At 34.7% G+C, this 25652-nt stretch overlaps 1 protein-coding gene across 2 annotated transcripts in view; it reads right to left on the reverse strand.

The window, feature by feature from the left end:
• The window catches only part of LOC138705944 (facilitated trehalose transporter Tret1-like), a 69240-nt gene that overhangs the window by 23274 nt on the left and 20314 nt on the right, over positions 1-25652 (reverse strand). Inside the window, exons 2-3 of one of the 2 annotated variants that reach the window (XM_069834751.1) lie at positions 9948-10032; positions 9484-9646 (exon numbers count right to left, since the gene is read on the reverse strand). In XM_069834751.1, coding sequence (XP_069690852.1) covers positions 9484-9646; positions 9948-10032 — 248 coding nt within the window. The remainder of the gene's footprint in view (positions 1-9483; positions 9647-9947; positions 10033-25652) is intronic. The other variant, XM_069834752.1, reaches the window with a different exon arrangement.

The raw sequence follows: 25652 nt of genomic DNA on the forward strand, positions 1-25652 counted from the left end.
ATATTTGATCCAGGGAACATTCGTGTTTGATAGAAGGATAAATTGTTTAATATGTTACTTAATTTAAATTGCATCCAAATAATTAAAATGCGATCATTCTGGTCCAGAGACCCCTCATTGGTGCAATGACAATTCCTTTAACATGTTTCTAATTTTTATTACATGCAACCATAGTGTAATGAACATTGACATCATTTAGATTTAATGTGTACACTTTATTTTACTTGTTATAGGTTTCCATTGAATTATGGTAATAACTTAATTTTAACCCTTGTTTTCTACGTATTCAGTAAATGGCGTTTGGCCCACTATGGTTCTGAATCCTTCAAATAACTTAAATTATATTATATTATATTATATTATATTATATTATATTATATTATATTATATTATATTATATTATATTATATTATATTATATTATATTATATTATATCATATCAGAAGTTACTGTAATAACATTATAGCATTATGTCCATCTAGAGAAACTACACTTTCCAATGGTGAAATAATAATTAATTATACAAATCGGTTAATTTAGCTTCCGATATAACTTCATACAAACACAGAAACATTCTCTGTAGGCTATCTTTCATAGCTTTTTTTTTTGTTGCTGTCCAAGGCCCCTTATAGACGAAGTCATTTGTTTTTTATTTCATTATACGGCCTTAGATGGCAATTATTTTAATTTTAAAACTCATTTATCTCATTAAATATCAGTCCTATCAAAATTTTTCAGGAAATAAAACTTATCGCAAATTATTCTTAAAGAAACTTTTGTTATGTAACATTTTTCACAAAATCAATAATAATCCAATATTTCGATTTATTTAATTCAGGCCCCCTTATAATCCCCTTTTAAATAATATATTTTGAATGCCATATAGCCTAAAATCTAAGTTACAACGAACATAATTTATATTCCAATTTTCATCGAAATCCGTTCATCCATTATCGCGTGAAAAGGTAACAAACATACAGACAGACAGATAGACAGACATACAAACAAAAATTTCAAAAAAGCGATTTTCGGTTTCAGGGTGGTTAATTATATATGTTAGGACCCATTATTTTTGGAAAATCGAAAATTACCAGAAAAATTTCGGCTACAGATTTATTATTAGTATATATTATATTATATTATATTATATTATATTATATTATATTATATTATATTATATTATATTATATTACTAGCCGTACCCGTGCGCTCCGCTGCACCCGTTAGAAATAAATATAAAATACATAATTAAAATAGGACATTTGATCCAGGGAACATTCGTGTTTGATAGAAGTATAAATCGTTTAATATGTTACTTAATTTAAATTGTGTTTAAAATATTAAAATGCGATCATTTTGATCCAGAGACCACTCATTTGGTGCAATGACAATTCCTTTAACATGTTTCTTAATTGTTATAACAATTCTTTTTGGAAAAGCGAAAATTAACAGAAAAATTTTGGCTACAGATTTATTATTATGTTTATATTATATTATATTATATTATATTATATTATATTATATTATATTATATTATATTATATTATATTATATTATGTTATATTATATTATATTATATTATATATTATATTATATTATATTATATTATATTATATTATATTATATTATATTATATTATATTATATTATATTATGAAAAATTGTGTTGATAACGGATGTACTCGAATTAGAAAGTTTTTAATTTGTTGTGGGAGCTCTTGAATCTCAGGAGGAACAACTTTTACAACAGCGCAACATAATCTGCTTGGCTCATTACCCAATTTTTTTGCATTGCATTTATTGCATATGTATTTTATGTATTTTAACACGATTCAATTGAGCATAGTTAAAATTTGAATTATAAAATAATGGATTGCTAAGCTAACGTACTACTACTGCATACTAAATCAATACACTCTCGTTGTTCGTTAATTCTCTGAGATAAAAATGAATATGTTCATAAACATTATTTTAAGAAATACAGGAAATGAATATACAGAATAACCTATCAAGTTTTCTGTGCATAAGAAGCTATTTTAATCTTACCTGTCCTCGATTCACTCACAAGTTACTGTAATAACATTATAGCATTATGTCCAGCCAGAGAAACTACACTTTCCAATGATGAAATAATAATTATTTATACAAATCGGTTAATTTAGCTTCATACAAACACAGAAACATTGTCTGCAGGCTATGTTTCATAGCTTTCGATTGTTGTGTCCAAGGCCTGTTATAGACGAAGTCATTTGTTTTTTATTTCAATACACCGCCTTAGATGGCAGTTATTTTAATTTTAAAACTCATTTATCTCATTGAATATCAATCCTATCAATTTTTTTTCAGAGAATAAAACTTATCAGAAATAATTTTTAAAGAAACTTTGTTGTGTAACATATTTCACAAAAATCAATAATAAGCGAGATATTTCGATTTATTTAATTCAAGCCCCCTTATAACCCCCCTTTTAAATAACGCATTTTGAATGTCATATAGCCTATAATCTAGGTTACAACGAACGTAATTTATATTCCAATTTTCATCGAAATCGGTACAGCCATTATCGCGTGAAAAGGTAACAAACATACAGACAGACAGACAGACAGACATACAAACAAAAATTTCAAAAAAGCGATTTTCGGTTTCAGGGTGGTTAATTATATATGTTAGGACCAATTATTTTTGGAAAATCGAAAATTACCAGAAACATTTCGGCTACAGATTTATTATTAGTATAGATTATTATTATTATAACTATTTCTTACCAATGTTTATGAGGAAGGGGCACCGATATTAGAAAAGATTCAGATCTTATCAGCAATGAAATTGAGAATTCCCCACCACCGACACGTAGAATAAAGCGAGAAAGAAATAAAGATGAGCATCACGTCTATCGAATATGAAGTAGCCCCTTTACAAGAAGAGGAAATTAAAGCTCGTCTGACTTATGTTTTCCGTAAATATAATTGCAATATGAGTGGAGTACATACTTCTGACCTACGTGGAAAAAATGGCACATACCATTACTTTCGTCGTTATTAGATGTGTGCATAAACAATGCTAGGCTTCTCAGTCAGTCGATCATATGAAAAGTCTTTGGATGCACTCGCCTTCGGCCACAAAATAACGCAAGCCAAAAATATGACACTTCTTCAAAGAGTGGAAGACGAGCTCGTTCCTTCCATACCATCAAAGAACACCGGAGAAAGGATCACTGTGGGCACTATAGCCCAACAACAAAGACGCCGATACAAGCTGTGTGGCAATGTAAAAGCATGTCAGAGATGCAGCATTTTCATGACTAAGGACTTATGTCATGTATTTTCAGTAGGTTATTTTAGGACGCTGTACCAACATCTCAGGTTATTTATTGTCTGAATGAAATGAAGGTGATAATGCTGGTGAAAAGTATCCGGGGTCCAGCACCGATACTTACCCAGCATTTGCTCACATTGGGTTGAGGGAAAAACCCGGAAAAAAACCTCAACCAGGTAACTTGCTCCGACCGGGATTCGAACCCGGGCAACCTGGTTTCGGGCCAGACGCGCTAACCAGTACTCCACAGGTGTGGACCTTATGTCATGTACCATAATTTATTGTGTTTCAAATTATTTATTTCTTCCAGTACAAGTTTCCTTTCAGATTTGTGAATGTAAAATACATGTGAATGTGAATGTAGGTCTCAGGGAAATTATAATTATTATTCAATAAATGTTTTTAAAAAATCGTATGCGTTTTTAACCCGCCAGCACACGCACAATATTTTATAGCGGTAGCACACGCGTTGGGTATTTTTTTACCCCAAAATAAATAAAGTGTTACTAATAACAAAATATAATCAATAATGAAATGCTATAATTTTATAATTGTTAGGAATATTTTAAAGTAATTTGAACACTTTTTTTTAATTTAACATAATCATATGAATACTAATTTTGAGTGAATGTCTTCGACAGAAAAACACCACAATATTATATTTTTTATCTCAATGCATACACAAATGTAAAAATGAAAGAAAAAGTATTTATGGGCGTTACTCGTCCACTCACTCACTATCACCACTTCCGGTATCAGCACACTCCTCACAAAAAGGCACTGAATGTTCTTTACAAATCATCTTGTTGCACCTATGGCATGAAGTAGTAGTTTTACGATCCTTCTTCCTAGGACATACCTCACATCGACTTGAAGACATCTTCATTCGTTTCTGTGTTGGTTGGGTTAGTTCCTCCACACCATTCATTCTTCGAATAGTGGATCTGATTTCCAAAGGCAAATTCTTCAATGTCAACCGATAAACCAAATGATTTTTCACTAATCCAAGAGCCAGTTCCTTCAGAAATGATCGGCGGATGATTGGTCCTTGTGAAGTAGCATTGTTAGTTTTATAAATAACTAGAGAATTAATTGCTGTGATGTTGAGAAGACCAAAAAACACGGTAAGTGGCCAACGTCGGGATTTCCTGGACACGCTGTATGTACCGCATAGTTCATCCACTACATCAATGCCTCCTTTAGTAGCATTGTAAAACATTATTTCCGGTATCTTTTCCTCTCTGGTGTCTGGATCAAGTTCATCATCATAATGCATAGTGGAAGCTACTAGAACAACTTTTCCTGGTTTTGGAACATAGGTCGTGAGAGTCAGTCTATCCTGAAATCCAAAAATACTGGAAAATTGTTCACGCCTTTTCTGCACAAATTCAGGAGGAATTTCACGTTTATTTAGTCTTACAGTTCCAACACATGTTAAGTTGTGATCACTGAGAAGTTCTTTGGCAAGTGGCACACTCATAAACCAGTTATCAAACGTAACATTTCTTCCAGTTCCACTAATAGGAGTAATCAGCCGTTTGACCACATCAGATGGAGAATCTGATTGACGGTATTGGCCTTCTGGTTGCATACCACAGTATATTTCCAAGTTCAACACATAGAAAGTGCGGGAATCAGCTAGTCCAAATATTTTATGCCATATTTGGCTGGTTTGCTTTTGATATACTGTCTGAATAAGCAGTGTCCTCGGAAGGGCTCCAATTTTTCATCGATAGTGCAATATTCAGCAACTGTATAACTTTTCAGGAAGTTCTTTATGATAGAGTCAAAAAAACTTCTTATTGGAGCGAGTCTATCAGTCGCTTTTCTAATTTCTCTTGTAGTAATGTCGTCGAAACGAAGGCGCCTCAAAAGAGAGAAGAATCTGTTTATTCCCATTGTTGCTGGAAACAAAGGAATTCCTGTTCCATCAGTTGTCCACAAATCTTTAGCGTCGAGTTTAGCTGACCTCAGTGCACCAGCAAAATATAACAGACCAAAAAGTGCTTTTATCTCAGTCTGATCAGTTATCGAAGCATCACGTTCGCGAACGAAATTGTTCTGGATAGATCTGATGTAAATATTTGTGTACTTGACAATATCATCTATGATGTTATCATCTATTAGACACGACCAGGTTTCTAGTGGTAACTTTGCTTGGCGAGCTTGTCCCTTACAGCCCGGAAGGTGAGTAACTATATTGCACGCTCTGGTCTTGACATTTCGAGGTGGTACACTCTTCCTCCAAGAAGTCCAGTCTTTACCTTTGTAAGTAGTAAACTGAGATAGTGGAGTGTTGTCACAGTCGTCATCACTACTCTCTGCTTCCTGTTCCTGTTCTGTATCGGTATTATGTTCACTTTCCGAAATATGATCATCTTCATCTTCCGATTCACCTTGAATAATTTCTTGTTCGTCTTCTTCATCCAGCCAGCCTACTATTTGACGACTTTGTCTAGACTCTAAGTCCATTTTGAAATGTAAAATACAAATGGAGCACTATCAAAATTATTCGCTACCACTGCTTCTTAATGAACATGACAGATGTGTAAATTATGTACAGAAAACACTAATTATTGTAAGTACCCTTGAATGTGCTATTTTCGTAATTTTTTTAAGTAAAAGATATTAAGTGAATTTATACATTTTTTCTTTTCGCTACTTTGTACTATTACAATAAATTTAGTTTTTTCTTAAAATAATTTTTTTCGGATTAACCAGAATTTCGGATTAGCGTAGTTCGGATTAACGAGACTTTACTGTAAATATATACATATACATGTCTTCTGTTTTAATTCTACTGAGTCGTCCGTATTATGATGCCAGGAAAATACAGAAACGTTGTCTCACACTGTGTGCCTGTCGTACGCAAAGATGCGTTTGTTGGGCGTTGCATGAGTGCAGTTCACCTCAGTCTGTTGCGAGTTAATGAAGTGATTATTCATTCGTATGAAATGTAGTTCAAGTTGTTGTGTGTGTTTTTTCCATTGTTTGGAAATACTCAAAGGACTACTAATTCGTGTGTAGAAAAGTGTTGTCTAATATTGTTTGAGAATGGTTTATAGATATTTTAAGCGAGTTTTTGTAGTTTTAAGCTATGCAAAAAATGGAAGAAAAATCCGACAATCATTTCGAAAGAATAGATTAGTTCAGTATTTCAAAATAATCTTCGGAGATGTTAAAAACGTATTGAAGCAGGAAGCATCGCCGGCTGCTGCAGGAAGAGACACTGGCCATCTCTTGTGATACAAATAAGAAGCGCTTATATTCATTTTTAAGTTGTTTACAAACTTTTCCCATTTAAACAGATTTTAGAAACTAAAATCACTACTGTAGAAACGACGACGATTTCGTGGTAACTGTGCGAGGCGTATAACAGAAAATGCCGCTGAGCTTGCGGTGTGAGCAGTCATGTTCAACTGACCATGAAGGGGTGGTTTGTTTATGCCTCACCCATGATGAACCTATTCCATGCGCTACCGAAGAGAGTAAGGTAAGGTGCTTTGCTTCCGCTTGCTTCGTTGCATCAATAGCGGACGTCTTTTGAATATAATACTGAGTTTGACATATTATTACCTAAGTAATTATTATTTATGTCTACCGTTAATACTCGGGAGGATATTAAACGCAGAATAAATATGGGAAATGTCTGTTATTCGGTTGAGAAGCTTTTGTCATCCTGTCTGTTCTCAAAAAACCTGAAAGTTAGAATTTATAAAACAGTTATATTACCGGTTGTTCTGTAGGTTGCGAAAGTTGGACTCTCACTTTGAGAGAAGAACAGAGGTTAAGGGTGTTTGAGAATAAGGTGCTTAGGAAAATATTTGGGGATAAGGGGGATGAAGTTACAGGAGAATGGAGAAAGTTACACAACGTAGAACTGCACGCATTTTATTCTTCACATGACATAATTAGGAACATTAAATCCAGACTTTCGAGATGGACAGGACATGTGGTACATATGGGCGAATCCAGAAATGAATATAGAGTGTTAGTTGAGAGGCCGGACCTTTGGGGAGGCCGAGACGTAGACGGGAGGATTTGAGGGAGGTGGAATAAGATTGTAGGGACTGGATTAGAATTAATCTTGCTCAGGATAGGGATCGATGTCGGGCTTATGTGAGGGCGGCAATGAACCTCCGGGTTCTTTAAAATCCGTAAGTACTGTTAATAATATTGCATGAACGTGTGTAAACAAACGAAACATAATTTTATCAGTAGTCACTCAACACTTGTAACAATTAGAAAATATAATATTGAGCCATTATTCCATAGCTTAATTTGAAAGTACGTATAATATTAATATATTAATCTTCACAGCAAACCGGAAATAATAACGTACAAATAAATATTTTACGTACGTATAACCAATTTGCAAAAGTTTTTTAAATTACACTTTTACTTTGTGTACTTCTGATACCTTTTTCTCTGAACCATTTTATTAATATCTGGTTTAAAACCTGACGAACACAATCGCAAAACTGAAAATAGGACATAGGCTGTTATCCTAACACGTAACGCACGCTTGATGGTGTTCATCTTAGAAAATAATGGTTTGCAGCTGTTAGTAAATAAATGTAACTGGGAATGGAATTCTCGCACAGAGATTATATTAGAATCCATTTTCCCTCCTACTTTTAACTTGGGTGCTGGTTTCTAAGTCTAATATTTCTAATTGTAGTGATTCTGGAGCATCCGTTGAATTAAGAGACTCATTTCATTCTACATTGACTTAATTCAGAATATCTATTTCGAAAGACACGCGAAATTCTTCCAATAGTTCCATTAGAGTGCATATGTAAATTATAATTATTTGCATAAAACAGACTTGACTACTGAAAAATGAAACAAGTTATCCCTAACAAACTGTTTCCCGCATAATAAAAGTGCCCCAAGAAAGAGTAAAGGAAAGCAATGTGTGGAATTTCTATTTTATATATTTTTTTAAGATAGAGGCTTGATTTTTGTACATACATTCCTATTGATATCAGTTATCACGTGTTGAAGTTTCCTATTTATAGGTTCAGTAGTTTAAGAGCTATTTAAATTTTAAAAAGTATTATAATTAGCATATTTTCAAAATTATTCATCTCCTCCATATTGTTTTTTTAGTAGGTTATTTTACGACGCTTTATCAACATCTTAGGTTATTTAGCGTCTGAATGAGATGAAGGTGGTAATGCCGGTCAAATGAGTCCGGGGTCCAGCACCGAAAGTTAGCCAGCATTTGCTCATATTGGGTTGAGGGAAAACCCCGGAAAAAACCTCAACCAGGTAACTTGTCCCGACCGGGAATCGAACCTGGGCCAGCTGGTTTCGCGGCCAGACGCGCTAACCGCTACTCCACAGGTGTGGACCTCCATATTGTAAGTAAGCCTATTAGCCTACCTAGAATTATCTTGATATCCTACTCTCCGCTAACGTCACAGTAGTATCGCAAGCCCTACCTGACAGAATGGTGTGGGATGAATTAAATTGATGACGTCGACCCTCACTGAAGTGCAGTCACCCACGCATGTATATAAGCCATGATCATATATATATATATATATATATATATATATATATATATATATATATATATTAGATTGGCTACCCCCATGTTATGGAATAGCAACGTATAAAAGCGAACAACCACCAGGATCTCCACTGTCGAACATGCATTTTTTTCTTACTACCGGTAGATGGAAGTACTACTGCAAGCTATTACCACAGTCTAGTATATACAGTCACGAAGCTCAATACGTAGTAAATATGCATCCATGGATAGTTGCTAACCACTAGGATCGCTACTATCGCCATTACAGACAATGCGAAATAGTACCTGCACAGTCTATTGTTCCTAGTACCCTCATAAACTCAAGCTTCATGACTGTATATACTAGACTGTGCTATTACTCTATGCAATTCCATCAGAGGTTATAACGTGACTTCTTTTGCAGTCGCTAGATGGCAGAAGAGTGAAACTGATAAAGTTGTTGTCTTGAAAGTGCATTAGGCTGATCAATCTGTTATATGTGTTAGGGGCAGCCTATAAGGGAAACGTCATATAGGGAGGATCCTGTACTTTCTCACAGTCTGCAAATAACGAGAAGGCCAAGGTGAAGAAGTTTCTCGACGCCACTGTGTTTGTTGCTATGAGTATGTAAGAAAGAATACTCGTACATACCGAACCAAGATATTTGATCCTCTGTGAGACTCAATGTGTCCTTCTCACGCACGTCAGTTACATTGTCGTCGTGATGATATAAGGAGGGAATTACGATCGTGGGGAACCCCAGCGTCATCCCATATCCCAGGATCAGAACGTTCTTTGCAGATGCCGCAAGGATCTGAAAGAAAAAATATGCCTATTGCAGTCCACTTCATTATAACCTGGTATTTCCAGTCTTTATATAGGCTTACAGAAGCTAGTACACTATAAATATGATAAAACAGGTTGACATAGGAGAATAATTCTGAACTGGGAATGAGAAGGAAAACCAAAATATTCAGATAAGAATTCAACATACTCCTATTCACAAATCTCCCACGATATACAGGATCCAACTCTTTTATTCTACCTGTTCAGTTAATTAGTATTGGATCTTTGACAGCAAGAGCCAAATAATGACACAGGCCTTCCGTCCTTACCTGTGGCAGTGCTGAACGAAATGTTTTCTTAGGATTCTGCTGTTTCTCGTAGCCTTGCTGACAGCCTTCTAGCTTTCCATTCTGGCTTCATGGAAAAAAGAAAAAAAAAACATTCAAAATTAGACGGCACAATAATTTCATTTTTTAATTTATTTCTCATTTATTTTTCTTTTTTAATCTATTTTTAAATTATTTTTCATTATTTAATTTATTTTTCATTTTTTAATTTAATTTACATTTATTTTTTACTTTTAATTTATTTTTAACTTAATTTCCATCTTTTAATTTATTTTTAATTTGTTTTCCATTTTCAAATTTATTTTTCATATATTTTTCAATTTTTAATTTGTTTTTCATTTTTTTAATTTATATTTCATTTTTTAAATTTATTTTTCATTTATTTTTAACTTATTTTTCATCTTTTAATTTATTTTCTATTTTTTTATTTTTCATTTATTTTTCAATTTTCAATGTATTTTTCATTATTTAATTTATTTTTCACTTTTTAATTTTTGTTTCATTTTTACTTTATTTTTTATTTCTTTTTATTTTTTTTTTCATTTTTCTTCATTTTTTTCATTTCTTATTTTTTTATTTTTTCATTTTTTCATATATTCTTTCATTTTTTAATTTATTCTTTCATTTATTCATTTTTCCATTTATCCAATTTATCCATCCATCCTCTCACTCGCTCATTATTTGTTTATTCACTCACTCACTCATTTATTTATTTATTTATTTATTTATTTATTTATTTATTTATTTATTTATTTATTTATTTATTTATTTATTTATTTATTTATTTATTTATTTATTTATTTATTTATTTATTTATTTATTTCTTTCTTTCTTTATTTATTTATTTATTTATTTATTTATTTATTTATTTATTTATTTATTTATTTATTTATTTATTTATTTATTTATTTATTTATTTATTTATTTATTCATTCATTCATTCTGGGACGATTAAGGCCTTGAGGCCTTCTCTTCCACCCTACCAGAAGTGGCAAATACATTCGAAAAATAACAAGTAGTAATATTAACAGTAATACTTAAATATAAAATCATTATCATGCAGATTAAGGAGCTTACATATAATGATATTTGACTAAAGACTATATATAACTAAGTCATTTAAATACCAACTTCACGATATCAGTGTTACGGGATTGATGTTTGGAGCAAGAGGAACGATACCCAACTTCTCTTCTCAATTCTGTAAGACCCTAGGACTGCACAAATCTTTTCTGAACGAACTGGCCCTCCTCATAATTAAAGAGTCAGTCAAACTTTTACGGAACCACGTATATGGACTCTAATTCAGTGTATGGAAAAAAATTGACGCACCATTATCATTTTTCTTTTTCCTTCTTAGCTTTCATTGATTCTTTACTTGAATTTTTTTTTTCTTCTGTAAACTGCCATTGTTTGTTTGCCTTTTTTCTTACTCTTTTGGCTCTCATCTTCTATTTGTTCTTGTATTGTTTTGTATGCTTTGTCTGATGGCAGCCTCTAATTTGAGGAAGCTCTGATAAATAAATATCCTAATTCTATATATTATTTCAATGTACCGAAGTACATATGATATTTCCATGCAGATATTCTGCGTCATCATGCGATGAAAGAGTAATGGAACGGAGAAAAATTCTCTCCGGCGCCGGGCTTTGAACCCGGGTTTTCAGCTCTACGTGCTGATGCTTTATCCACTAAGCCACACCGGATACCACCCCGGCGTCGGACAGAATTGTCTCTGGTTAAGTTCCAACTCTTGGGTTCCCTCTAGTGGCCGCCCTCTGCACTACGTCATAGATGTCTATGAACATAGGACCGAAGTCCACACATGTGCTGAGGTGCACTCGGTGTGAGTGACTATTTGGCCGGGATCCGACGGAATAAGCGCCGTCTTAAATCACTTAACCAGAGACAATTCTGTCCGACGCCGGGGTGGTATGCGGTGTGGCTTAGTGGATAAAGCATCAGCACGTAGAGCTGAAAACCCGGTTTCAAATCCCGGCGCCGGAGAGAATTTTTCTCCGTTCCATTACTCTTTCATCGTATCCTAATTCTACTTTATGATAGGTTTGAATGATAATTCATACAAACACACAAAATAATCTATAAACTCGGCTAACACTCACAAATCAATCCCAAGTAAAAGTATATAATTCTTAATTTAAACTGATTAACTGTTCGGAAATCCCTGACATGACGAGATAAGGAGTTCCCCAGGCGACAAACTGACACGGTGAAAGAGGATGAATAGAAAGAGGTACGGTGAAGAAGACTGACAGTGAGAAAATTAAGGAAGTTTATGACAAAGTATTAAAATTAGCAATAAGTTATTATTATTATTATTATTATTATTATTATTATTATTATTGTAATTATTATTATTACTATTATTGATAGAAAGCCTCAGATTGTGTGTTGAAGATCATTTATCAAGAGTATAGGTCGAAACAAAATCTCAAATAGGCTTTGAGTCTTTCCCAACAGATGACGAAAACTCCCGGAAAGCAGTATAAAATTATATCTAATACAAATACATATTTTTTCTGTCATTTCGTAAATATATTATTCAATATTGTTAACGGTGGTACATGCAGATATTGACTGAAATACAGGGGCTAGTGCACCACTTTGTATAACATTAACTTAGTATGTAATTTTTTGTAGTTTTAGACACGAAATGTCAAGTGAAACTGGTGGTGAGTACAATGTGGGGCAGTGAGCCACCGGGCGCATCCTCGAGATGTCAGAGATCTGAAAAATGCGTCACGTAAACTCTGTCACGTTTCAGAACATATAGTGAATCATTTAAGGTCATATGAAGACACATTCGATGTATTCCTATGCGTGCCGAAAATCTCAAGGCCGACTTGAGATCTTTTAGAATTAGAAACAATATGGTTATATAAATTCATACGCTATTGAAACAAAATAAGTCAAGTATTATCGCATATTGCAATAAATTATTGTTGCTAACATCATCTAATACAATAGACATAGAGCAATGTTTCTCAATCTTTTCTGTAAACGTACCCCCTTAGACTTCCAATATGTTTAAGTACTCCTTATAATAAATATCACGAATATAAAGAGGAATGTTAATGTATAACTACCGTTGGGTTCGTCCATGGGAAAGTGGCCTGAAACGTTTCCCTAATCAAACTCAATTTAACTTGAAAAATATAGTGTAATATTTATGGTGGTATCTACTGGGTGTTCAGTTCAAAATGTGTCTTGGCTCGCTGTATGCCGTCGTGTGGCTAGCTGATGAGCAGGGAAAGGATTTATATGTAAATACATATTTACTTATAAAGCTAATATAATTTATATTTTGCATTATCTTTATGTTTCACAATGTGTAGGGTTGAAAAATCCTACTTTTATTTTCCATATTTTTCCATATTTTAGAGTTTAGTACATATTTTCGTTAATTTCCATATATTTTCCATATTTCATATAAAACAGTCCATATTATATTAGGTTTAACAATAAAACAAAACAAAATTCCATTAACTTTTAAAAATACATTTCAACAATAGAGATTTAAACACATGTTCAGTAATCCCTTTAACATCAGAGTTATTTGAAAATTAGCAGTCCTATCAACAATGGGAAAGTAAGTTACAAAACTGTATTAATTTAATTTAAAATTTTTAACAGACTTCAGTTGTGCAGCTCAACAGTTAAATGCCAGTCAGAGTACACATAGGTTCAGTTTTGTAAATCATACTATAAAGACGGTAAATATGCCAAAAGTACGTCATTCAGTCAATTTAAAATCAAAACTAACAAGTTACATTTCAGAATTTAAAGAAGATGGTTTATCAACTGACAATAAAATATTATTTTGTAATTTGTGTCAGTGTGCAGTATCATCTACACAAAAGTTCCTGGTGCAACAACACATTACAACTAGTAAACATCAGGCCAACAAACAACTAAATTCCAAGCAGAGACAATTGTTTTTAACACAACCAACAACATCGAATGTAAGATCTGAGTTTAACATCGACCTGTGCCGTTCTCTCATCTCTGCTGATATTCCTCTCTACAAACTAAAGAATAAGGTCTTCAGGGAATTCCTTGAAAAATATACTCAACATACAATCCCGGATGAGTCAACACTTAGGAAGACGTATGCTCCATCCATCTACGATGAGACAATACAGAAGATAAGAGATGAAATTAAAGATAGTTCAATTTGGGTTTCCATTGATGAGACTCCCGACAAAGAAGGTAGACTTGTTGGTAATGTAGTTATCGGTTTGTTAAGTGAACAATATTCTGAACGAATTCTTTTACATTGTGATGTTCTAGAAAAGTGCAATAACAAAACTATAGTTAAACTGTTCAACGAAGCTATGGGTATCCTGTGGCCAAAGGGTATTATGTACGATAATGTGTTATTCTTTATTAGCGATGCTGCCCCTTATATGGTCAAAGCTGGACAAGCATTATCTGTTGTATATCCTAAATTGACTCATTTTACTTGTGTGGCGCATGCATTTCATCGTGTGGCAGAAGTGGTCAGAGACAATTTCCCTAAAGTAGATTTGTTGATTTCATCAGTGAAAAAAGTATTTCTCAAAGCTCCCAGTAGAGTTAACGTGTTGAAAGAAATGTACCCTGAAATTCCATTGCCACCAAAGCCAATTTTAACTAGATGGGGTACATGGCTAGAAGCAGTTGAATATTATGCCGAACATATAGACTCTATTAACAATGTTCTCCTTGCATTGGACTCTGAAGATGCAGTCTCAATTGATACTGCGAAAACAGTTACCTGTGACATAAGTGTGAAGAATGACTTAGCTCACATTCAGCATACATTTTCATGCATCATAAAAACGCTCAAAAGTCTCCAAAATAGGCACCTTTCACTATCTGAAAGTTTTGAAATTATAAATAGTACTGTGGAACAACTGAATCGTGGTAGAGGTAAAGTTGCAGATGCAGTAAGAGCTAAGGTGGACACTGTACTTTCAAAAAACCCTGGATATGAAGAACTACAAAAGGTTGTTGCTGTGATGAGTGGTGAATCAACAGTGAAGATTAACTTGGACTTATCCCCAGCAGACATTGTGAAATTGAATTATGTACCAGTTACTTCTTGTGACGTCGAACGCTCTTTTAGTCAGTATAAATCTATCCTCAGAGACAATAGAAGAAGATTCACTTTTCAGCACTTGAAAGAAATGTTTGTAACCTATTGTTATGGTAACAGACAATAAAAATTGTGTTTTGTTGAAACTACATTGGAAGATAAGGTACGTCCATTATATTTTTTGTTTAGTTTGATTAAAATGTACCAATATTTAACGTACATAGTCATTTTTTTATAATTTTAAGTCCATATTTAATTCCATATTTTGGTAAAAATCCATATTTAATTCCATATTTTGGTAAAAATAACTACATATATATTTACATATTTCATATATTTTTAGTCCATATAAATCCGTTCCCTGCTGATGAGCCTAGAGAATTCAATCTTCCTACACTTCCGCAGCTCAGGTGTATAATCTAAGAGGCAGAGAATTTGGCTAGCAAGTACGGCGTTCATTCTGAAGAGTACGTGCCGATACGTACGGTAACGCCGGTAGTGGCAGGAATGTGAACTGTTTAGAAATACGTACTGTCGGGATATGGGGAGAGGGTTAAGACGATTACTTATGTATTTGTTGACATTAACTTCGACGGACACGGAGCATTTGACTTGTGTTGTGGAATGTTACCGTACGCAACCGATGATAACAAATACCCTGCGTACGACTTGCCGGCGCAAAACACAGTTCGAAAGAGGTTATGGTAGCACACAGACCGTACAGACCGCCATCTGTTGCTACCACGTTCAAGTTATACCGTACACGTTCTCAAGTTCAGATTGAGGAACGCCTTAAATAATAGGCAACTTCTCTAACATATAAGCTGAAACTCGCTTCAAATCGGTGACCCAACAACAGTGACGTCATGACACACTTTGAAATGAACACCCAGTATTCATTTAATGCAAATGAATTTTCAATAATTTGCAAAGAAAATGCTATTCAATCATGTGACTTATCTTTAATGTAAATTGTATTTTAAATTGTTAACATTTTCGTCATTCTAGTGTGGCATCTCCAGACATTGATGATTAAAGATATCTTGTGAAAAACATTACATTAAAACTGTACTTCAAGATTTTTACATACATCAAAATATACATTGTTGATGTCAGTATTTAAAAGAAAAAACATTAAAACAGTGAAAAACAATTTATATGTACAAATTTAAATGTCAAATATGCATATTTATGTACAATAATTGGTATTGAATTAAGTAACCATATCATACTACGCTAAACATGGATAACTGTTAATCAAATGCGTAGACAGTTGTATCGCCGGGATGCTACTCATCTCAGTACCTGAATTGAAAGTCTCTCTTCTCCCATAGTGTTTACATAACTAGGGATCAGAACCTTAGGCACTACCCTTTGAAGTTAAGTGAATACGAAGTTTGTGCAATGAGCCAAATGACTTGACGAAGAGTAGTTATGTGTGGTGCTGTAAACAGACTACTCCCGCATCAAAGACGGGCTACGTTGTGTATTACAAAAGAATAAACATAGTTTTTTTAGTAGGTTATTTTACGACTTTTATCAACATCTTAGGTTATTTAGCGTCTGAATGAGATGAAGGTGTTAATGCTTGTGAAATGAGTCCGGGATCCAGCACCGAAAGTTACCCAGCATTTGCTCATTTTGGGTTGAGGGAAAACCCCGGAAAAACCCCAATCAGGTAACGTTCCCCGACCGAGAATCGAACCCGGGTCACCTGGTTTCGCGGCCAGACGCGCTGACCGTTACTACACAGGTGTGGACGAATAAACATAGTCTTTGCTGTAAAATTTTAACTTAAAATGTTACTGTTTCAAAGGCACTACTCTTAATGAAATGTTTAAGCCTATATTACAACAGTCTTTGATGTAATTTTTTTAACTTAAAATATTACTGTATCAAAGGTACTACTCTCAACATGTTTAAGCCTATATTACAATAATTTTAATGTAAATTTTTAACTTAAAATGTTACTCTTTCATAGGTATCGCCCTTAATGCAATGTTTAAGCCAATAATACGATAATCTTTGTTGCAAAACTTGTTGTTAAAACAGCGGTACAACTGTAACACAGGTACTGCCCTGAATAAGATGTTTAAACATATATCATAATAATATTTGTTGTAAAACTTAACTTCATGAAAATTGCTAAACTGAAGTATATTGTACTTGTTTAGGAGTAAGGAATCTGTTGTAGAGTGCTCCTGTAGTGCATGTTACTTGTTTTTGTGAGCAGAGTGTCTACTGAAGGACATGTGACGTAATGTATAACCCGTGCACGCTTATACTAATTCCAATGTTGTGGGACTAAGAAAACGGTCTTTATAAATAATCAAACTACACAAGTTGTCTCTGCTGAATATCTTCAACGATATTTCTACCCATTTTAATTCCTCCTCTTATTGTTTCGTCACAAAATGACACTCGAGTAAAGGCTGGTTCACAATAAACCAAGAAAGGAAACGACAACGAGAACGGAAATAATGTTAAAATAAATGCATTTAAATGTGAGCATTCACAATTAACTATTGTGAATGCTCACATATAAATACATTTTAACAATATTTCCGTTCTCATTCTCGTTGTCGTTTCCGTTCCCGGTTTATTATGAACCAGCCTTAATCCGCTCCAAGTACCGAAGACAACACGCGAAAGGCAAGGCTGCTATTTCTCTTAACGCCACGGAAAATCAAGGAAAAACCTCAAGCAGGATGAGTTGTCTCAATTTAGGAGACTAGCCAATTGGCTCTTACTCGTATATCTCTATTGAAATATTCATTTAATGAAATGTTATAGGCATAACATATGAAATAACATAATGAATGAATGTTAAATTTCTAGCCATCCATCCGTGCACCCATCTATACAAGCATTTATACACCCCTTTCTAGGTTTACTCACGTCTGGGACTTGGAGAACTAAGGATAAGTGCCTGCAGCGAAAGGGGTCGGGGTTTGAAAAGACATTACAAGACTACACGGACAAAAAATGTTCTGGCGAGATTTAAAGCCATAACAATTACTTTCAAGCAGCATGAAAGCTCGCATGACTTGTAAAACGAAGACAAAACAGAAATCTTATGTTTAAGAATTTTTGTAGTATACGAGGCGCATCCAGAAAGTAAGTTTCCCGATTTTTCCCCCTTGAAAGTAAACGTAATTAGCCATGTCAATTGCGCACGCGTAACAGATCTATGACGTATCACTCATATGCCAGCCGGACAGGTCCCGCCTGGTGCCAGTATCGTGGCAGCAGTGGTCCGAAATGGAAGCTCTTATTCCTTCTCCCGCCGCCTGCGAGGTTCGGTCGGTGATAAAGTTCTTTAATGCACAAAGTATTGTGCCAATTAAAATTCATCGGCCGCTCTATCAGGTCTATGGGCCGAACGTCTTGAGTAAGGAGATGGTGCGTCGCTGGTGTAGGCAGTTTTCCGAAGGTCGTCAAAGTGTCCATGATGTAGAGCGCAGTGGGCGACCGTCCCTCATCAATGATGATCGTGTTGAGCTGGTGCGGCAGTGCATCATGGAGAACCTTCTCTTCACGATTACGGAGCTGAGCAACCATTTTCCGCAGATATCGCGATCCTTGTTGCATGAGATTGTCACTAAGCACTTCTATCCAAAAAAGTGTGTGCCAGGTGGGTGCCGAAAAACCTGACACCCGAATACAAAATGCAACGTTTAGGAGCAACACTGACATTTCTGCAACGGTATCACGATGACGGCGACGAGTTCCTCGACAGGATCGTCACGGGCGATGAGACTTGGATTTCGCACTTCACCCCGGAAACCAAGCAGCAGTCAATGCATTGGCGGCATAGTGGATCTCCGGTCAGGACGAAATTCAAACAGACGCTGTCGGTACGGAAAGTGATGTGCACGGTGTTCTGGAACAGGAAGGGCATTCTGGTCATTGACTTCCTTCCAAGAGGTGAAACAGTGAACGCTGACCGTTACTTTGAAACAATGCGAAAATTGCGACGTGCCATTCAAAACAAGAGGCGTGGAATGCTTACTGCAGGTGTTGTGCTCCTCCATGACAATGCTCGTCCACATACGGCTCGGCGCACAGCAGCTGTTTTGAGTGAATTTGGCTGGGAGTTGTTTGATCATCCACCCTATAGTCCTGATCTTGCTCCCAGCGATTTTCATGTTTTCTTGCACCTCAAGAAATACCTGTCCTCCGGTGAGCGTTTTGGCAACGACGAAGAGCTGAAGACGTCTGTCACACGCTGGTTCCATTCACAGGCGGCAGAGTTCTACGACAGAGGGATACAAAAGTTGATCCCACGATACAAGTGTCTCAATTCTGATGATAGCTATGTTGAAAAATAGCTGAAACATTGCTGTACCTGTTGCCAATAAATCTTTCCTGAAAGAGTGTGTTCTTTTTTTTAAATGGGGAAACTTACTTTCTGGATGCGCCTCGTACAATAAATTTAATGTTGCTGAGCTGTTATTATTTGTATATTCAAGTGCAACTGTGTTAGAAATGTTATGTAACACTTTCGCTGATGTGTAGGGTAAACATTGGTAATTTCGTGGCAGTAGTTATTTCGTGATATTTTTCTTTGCTCTTTTGTGAACTAACCAATGGTGTTACGAGATCCAAATTTCCGCCAAGGGATTGCATATGTTGTCCAGTTTCCAGAAACATACAGTTAAGCTTTGTGTGATTATTGTAGTTGCTTCAGTGAGCTTTTATATTTGGAGAGAGCAAGTTTATGTCGACTTCTCAGGCGTACAAATTTTGTGGATGTTTGTAATTAGTAATTACATTTCAGGCTTATTATTAAAGGTAAGCATATGATATTTGGTACAACGATTTATTGTATCTTCATGAAATTTTAGAAAATGTCTTTGGAATTTTAGATACATCTGTAGTCGCCATATAGGCTTAGATTTACTGATAGAAATCTTAGCTGTTTGAGGCGAAATTTTGTTGAGCATTAAGTGTTACATTTTATACTATTTTAAAAATTGTATTACAATACGAATTTTAGAAATCTGAAGACAAGATTTGATAACAAAAAAGAAAACGGAGACGCAATGGGTTCAGTGTAGCTTCTGTTTGAATTGTTATCATGCTAAGTGTCAATGATAAGTGCTAGATGACTTACTTGCAAGAATTGTGACAGAAGATTGAATATGGATCCACCATTTTGGACCGGAGACAGAGGCAGACAATGGAGTGGCATCATGCAAATTCACCAAAGAAATAGAAATTCAAAAGTGCACCTTCGGCAGGAAACGTTACGGCTACTGGGTTTTTCGATTCAGAAGGACTCTGGCTTGTGGACATCATGCCACACGGAACCACCATTAATTCTGGCGGGTATGTTGCATATCTCAAGAAACTTCTAGTTCGACTGAGTCGTGTTCGACGACATCGGGAGAAGCAGGATGTTCTGCTATTGCACGACAACGCACAGCCATATGTCAGTCACAAGACCACAGACCAGATCAGAAAATTCGGATAGACAACACTGAAACACTGCCTTACAGTCCTGAACTGGCACCGTGCGATTAGCATCTCTTTGGTAAGCTGAAGGATCCCTTCGCGGAACGAGATTAGAAGCTGGCTCCCTTGTGCATGCTGCTAAAGAGTGGCTCAGACGTGTTGATCCAGACTTTCACCGTGCTGGTCTACAGGCCCTCGTTCCTAGGTTACGTAAGGCAGTTGAAAGGGACGGGGATTATGTGGAAAAGTGACATTTTGTTCCTTAAGGATGCATCTACATTCTGTGAAAATACCAAAGCTGTAGGATAAAAATATAATTTTTAAACAAATGTTATGCATTACTTTTGGAGTTACCCTAGTAATATAGGCTATAGTAAAGTCCGTAATAAAAAAATGTTCACCCTTTCAGGGCAAAGAAGATCCCTTTTCAATTTCAATTTTTAATTTAATTTCATTCTTATTATGTGTTGATATGTATTTCTATGTTTTCTTGCTATGAATATTAGACGGAATTACTATGTTTGAAGTCTTGTAACAATAAATGAGAATATAATTTGACTTTAATGAATTTTTCCACACTTCTTCCACCTCTCACGAAATTATCAATGCAATATCACGAAATTACCAAGGTTATCACGAAATAACCAACCTTTCAGCTTAAGTTGTAAAAGTGGTTTTTGGCACATATTCAAGAACGTATCCAATCTTTTATGTCTCCAGATTTGTACAGCAAGTTATCGTCTTTTAGATGAAAAAAATCGGAATAAGGATATAGTTACACATTTGCATTTTAAATTAGTTTTCATGAAATTATCACGAAATTACCAATGTTTACCCTATAAGTCACCTTCATAAACAAACTTGCGTGCATTGTTGTATTTGTATTCTTTTCAGCGGTGAGGAATTTCAAGGGCAAATTCAATTGAGACACTTTAAAATTAGACTCTAGAAAGACGTGGAGTGAAGGAAATGATTCATTAGCGAGCAGTTTCCAGCCGACGTACGTTAAAGCGCAACGGTACGTGCTGCAACCATTTTCTTTGTCCCCTGAGATCACTTGGTTTTCTCCGAACGGTGTTTCATTATTTTTATCCGTATTTATTAACAGTCGCTTTAATTCCTATCTTCAGTAAAGCGCTTCATGTCTTTGCTGCAGCAAAAAGAGAGTCGAAAAAAAACGCAATTCGGTCAGCTGACTGCAAATGTTCACCAAGTGCCAACTTTCACAATTGGACTTGAATGAAACGAAGTTAATTCATTTTATGTAATTTACAATTGCCGCATAACTGAATGAATACATTCCGCGTAACTAAATAGGTAGGCCTACTACTGGCCTGTAGTACCAAGTAAAGCTGTCAAGTAAAGCCCTTACTTTATTGAGATACCGTATACCGGCTTCCTTAGGTTATTATTATGAAGAAGACTATAAGCGCGGTTCTCACCTCACGTCACGTGAACGTCACATAAGGGAAGCTTTACGTTAATGTCTAATTTGATTGAGTTCGTAGTGTACAGTATACACAGCAACCGTTACATCACCTTCACTAAAGATTCAAGATTGCAGTTTGACATGGTTAGCATAATCTTGAGATACGTGAGAAATATGAAACAATTTTCAATTCTCCGTGAGAGCTTTCTGGACAGAATTGACCTATGGTAACACATTTTGTAAAGTCCTGTTTAATTTAAATCTTGCAACTGCTACATTAAAATATTCTGTGTTTGAATCTAGATTTTGGATATAGTGCTACACGCTAAAGTGTTACATCAGTTTAGGATATTCAGAATAGCAGTGGCGGCCGGTGAAGTTTGGATCTAGGTGTTGCACTTTCTGTGAAGAGTGGGGTAGAATTAGTTACCTATATCAGTACATGGTCATTTTAATCCAATGCTGGTACTCAAATGATTAATATCAGTAATGCATGTTCTTGTCCACGACTGTTCCCCATCAAACAAAATACACGGAAAACAAAACAGCGCGTTTTTCATTTCACAACCACAATTATTGTAAATTTCCTTTCTAAAAATTCTCTTGAACTGTCTTTCCCCGTAGTAACTGTCTGGACAATATTTAGATGAGGCAATGGTCTACCAAGTTGTTTAATTTTTTATTTTTCGTCAGAAAGTACAGAGAAGTTCTTATTTTGTAAACTATTTACAGAATTCATAATGGTGAACGCACGTATATCACAAACTTGAAGAAAACACCAGTGCACTATAAAAATTGTGACAACTACCACAATTCACATAAAACTCATTAAACTCCAGAAAAGTTCCTGTTTTTTAAACAACTTACAAAATTCATAACGTTATATTCCTAAGTACCTATGTCACAAACTTGACGAAAATATCACATCCAATAAAAAAATATAGGCCTATATTATGCAGCACAATTCACATGAAAATACTTAAATTCGAACAAAAACTAAATATTTAAGAGAGGATTAAATAGATTTCACACGATTATAAAACGACTGGACCACGTGCTCACCTAGCTACACGTTGGTCAGTAAACAGGAAGTCAGGAAGTGAGAAACCACGTGAGAAACGAAGACTCGGAAAATTTCGTCTCAAGTCACGAGTCATCCAGCGAATGTGTCCGTTCGGAATGGTCACTTCTGCAATATACGGGCAAACACAAGAACTATTTGCTTCCGGTCGTTGCAAGAGCTTTGCCGCGACCAGCTGTGTTAACTGCTGGGATAGGGAACTCTGAACTGAGCCTACCTTCAATACCAGCCGCTACACGACTCTGGCTGTTGCTTCAGCCGCACAACGACCACTTCTGAAGTATTCACAATTTGATGAATTTTATAAACGCAGATTATTTTATACTCGAATTCTTGAATGATATATAAATAAAAAATGTGTACATTTAAATTGGACGAGAAGGAAACTTAAAATCTGTTTAGTTATTTAATATAAACAACATTTTAATGTGCGGGTAAAACTTGGTCGTTGTGCAACGCTGCAACATGATCAGCGGCCGCCACTGCAGTATAGAAATAAATACTTTATCTTTATTAGATATGAATTTTATTTAGTTCCTTTTTAATTTCATTCCATATTCTTTCTTTATAGGAATTATTGTTTTATTTATCGGAAAGTACTCTAAATTATTTATTTAGATAGCGTAATAGAAATATATCGACCTAAATATAAAAGGCAAATAATAAAATAACGAATTTAAAACACATCAACAGAGTCAAACTAAGTTACCACTACCGGTATCAACTACGCTGTTTTAATATATAGAGTACGTACATAAACGAAATATTTCCTGAATGGCATAAATGTACGAGTACATGTATAAATAAAAGAATTATAATAAAACGAAACGGAAAATTGAACACGTATGTCGACGACATGGTAATGATATCTAATTCGGAATGATTTGCAAAGATTTTTCTTTTAAACAATATCTCGTATGGTTTTGGCACGAATATGTCAACCTCGAAACCTGACATCATACCCTTTAGAACAAAAACTTATAAAAATAGAACACAACACAATACCAGAACGACCAAATGGATTTAACTACCAATGATGTCAATTATCGTATGAAGGAAAAAAGATTTATAAACAAATTAAATAAATAAATAAATACATACATATTGCGCATATTAAATACAATTTTCAAACCCAATCAAGTTCAAAATAAAAAGACTAAAAATGTATAACACTTCAACAATTAATTCCAACTTTGCTTTAATTTTATTAAGATTATGAATTTGTGTCTTAATAATAATAATAATAATAATAATAATAATAATAATAATAATAATAATTGTCGTTATAATTATTACAATAATTATTTATTATTTGTTATTATTATATTAATAATTGTACTTTTTGTACTTTAGGTAGCTTAAGAATTTTTAAGGTAGATAACATTTTACCTATTTCATGGAAAAATATCTTTGAAAATGTAAATTTCAATACAAATATTAGATAAGCCATGATGTTTGTATAACAAAAGAATTCTTTTCATAATATTTAACTGTTTGTTACTAAATGCCGCTGCAAAATATTTTCAGGCGATGAATATGTGGATATCTCTCTAATGTATGGGGAATTCATGAAAAATTCAAGAGATAGTTCCAGACTGTAAGTTCAACGTTATTCAGAAAGAAGATAGCCTTCTAAAAACACGTTCGTCAGACTCGAACAAAAAATTCGCCGTGGTAACAAATTACCAAATAACAAGCAACCAGGATATAAGAAGAAAGTGACTTATGATGATAATTCAATAGCCGTGATGACGTATGTTGATTGATAACCACAGGTATATCCGTACGGAATATTCCAAAAAAATCTAGTATTTCGAAAAGTTCAGTACAATGAATTTATTTTGAAACAGCACAAATTGCAACCATTTAAATGTCATTTATTACAGGGTCTTGAGATACAGATTATGAGTCATAATAAATTATTATGACAGACGTTTGAATTTTGCCTTTTAAATAATTGAAAGGGGTGGAAATGAGATAAGCCACACTTTTAACGAAAATGCTTTTTGTGCGAATTCATTTCTTACAAATATGGGGAAGCTGCTATTAAAATATTACAGAAATCACTCAACAAATGACGTAAGTACACGTCGAAGAAATTATTATACCGGTACCTAATAGCATTGGACTCTAGACCTTTAACACGCTCTCCTGTAAAGTTTTGTTTGTGTGACTTAGGACTATAAGTTATTATTCTCACTCCTTCAAATGTTAAAATACATGATCCCAGTTTCCTACACATAGTTTTACGGACAGACAAAACAAGATTTCGTAACAAAGCAGAAGTGAATCACTATAATATACATACTGACTTGCAGAAAATTTCCATTGCGTGCGAAAAACAAGTATGGGGTAATAATATATGGCGTAGGAATTTAAATAGACGTTTCTCACGTCCATACTTTTATCAAGGAACTTTAATGGCCGCCATTATCTATAGTTTCTTCAGAATTCTCTGGTTGACTTAACAGAACTACAGCTCATGCATTTTATCAACACTCGCGACGTGCAGTACGGGAACAACGTTTCTGTGGAGGGGGTAAGAGTAGAAGGGAAGGTCGGGCGTGTGTCTACCGAGTTCAAGGCAAAAACTAACCCATTCCCCTATAATTTGTAAGTAGA

Source organism: Periplaneta americana, chromosome 9 (assembly GCF_040183065.1).
Source record: "Periplaneta americana isolate PAMFEO1 chromosome 9, P.americana_PAMFEO1_priV1, whole genome shotgun sequence".
Lineage (NCBI taxonomy): Eukaryota > Metazoa > Arthropoda > Insecta > Blattodea > Blattidae > Periplaneta > Periplaneta americana.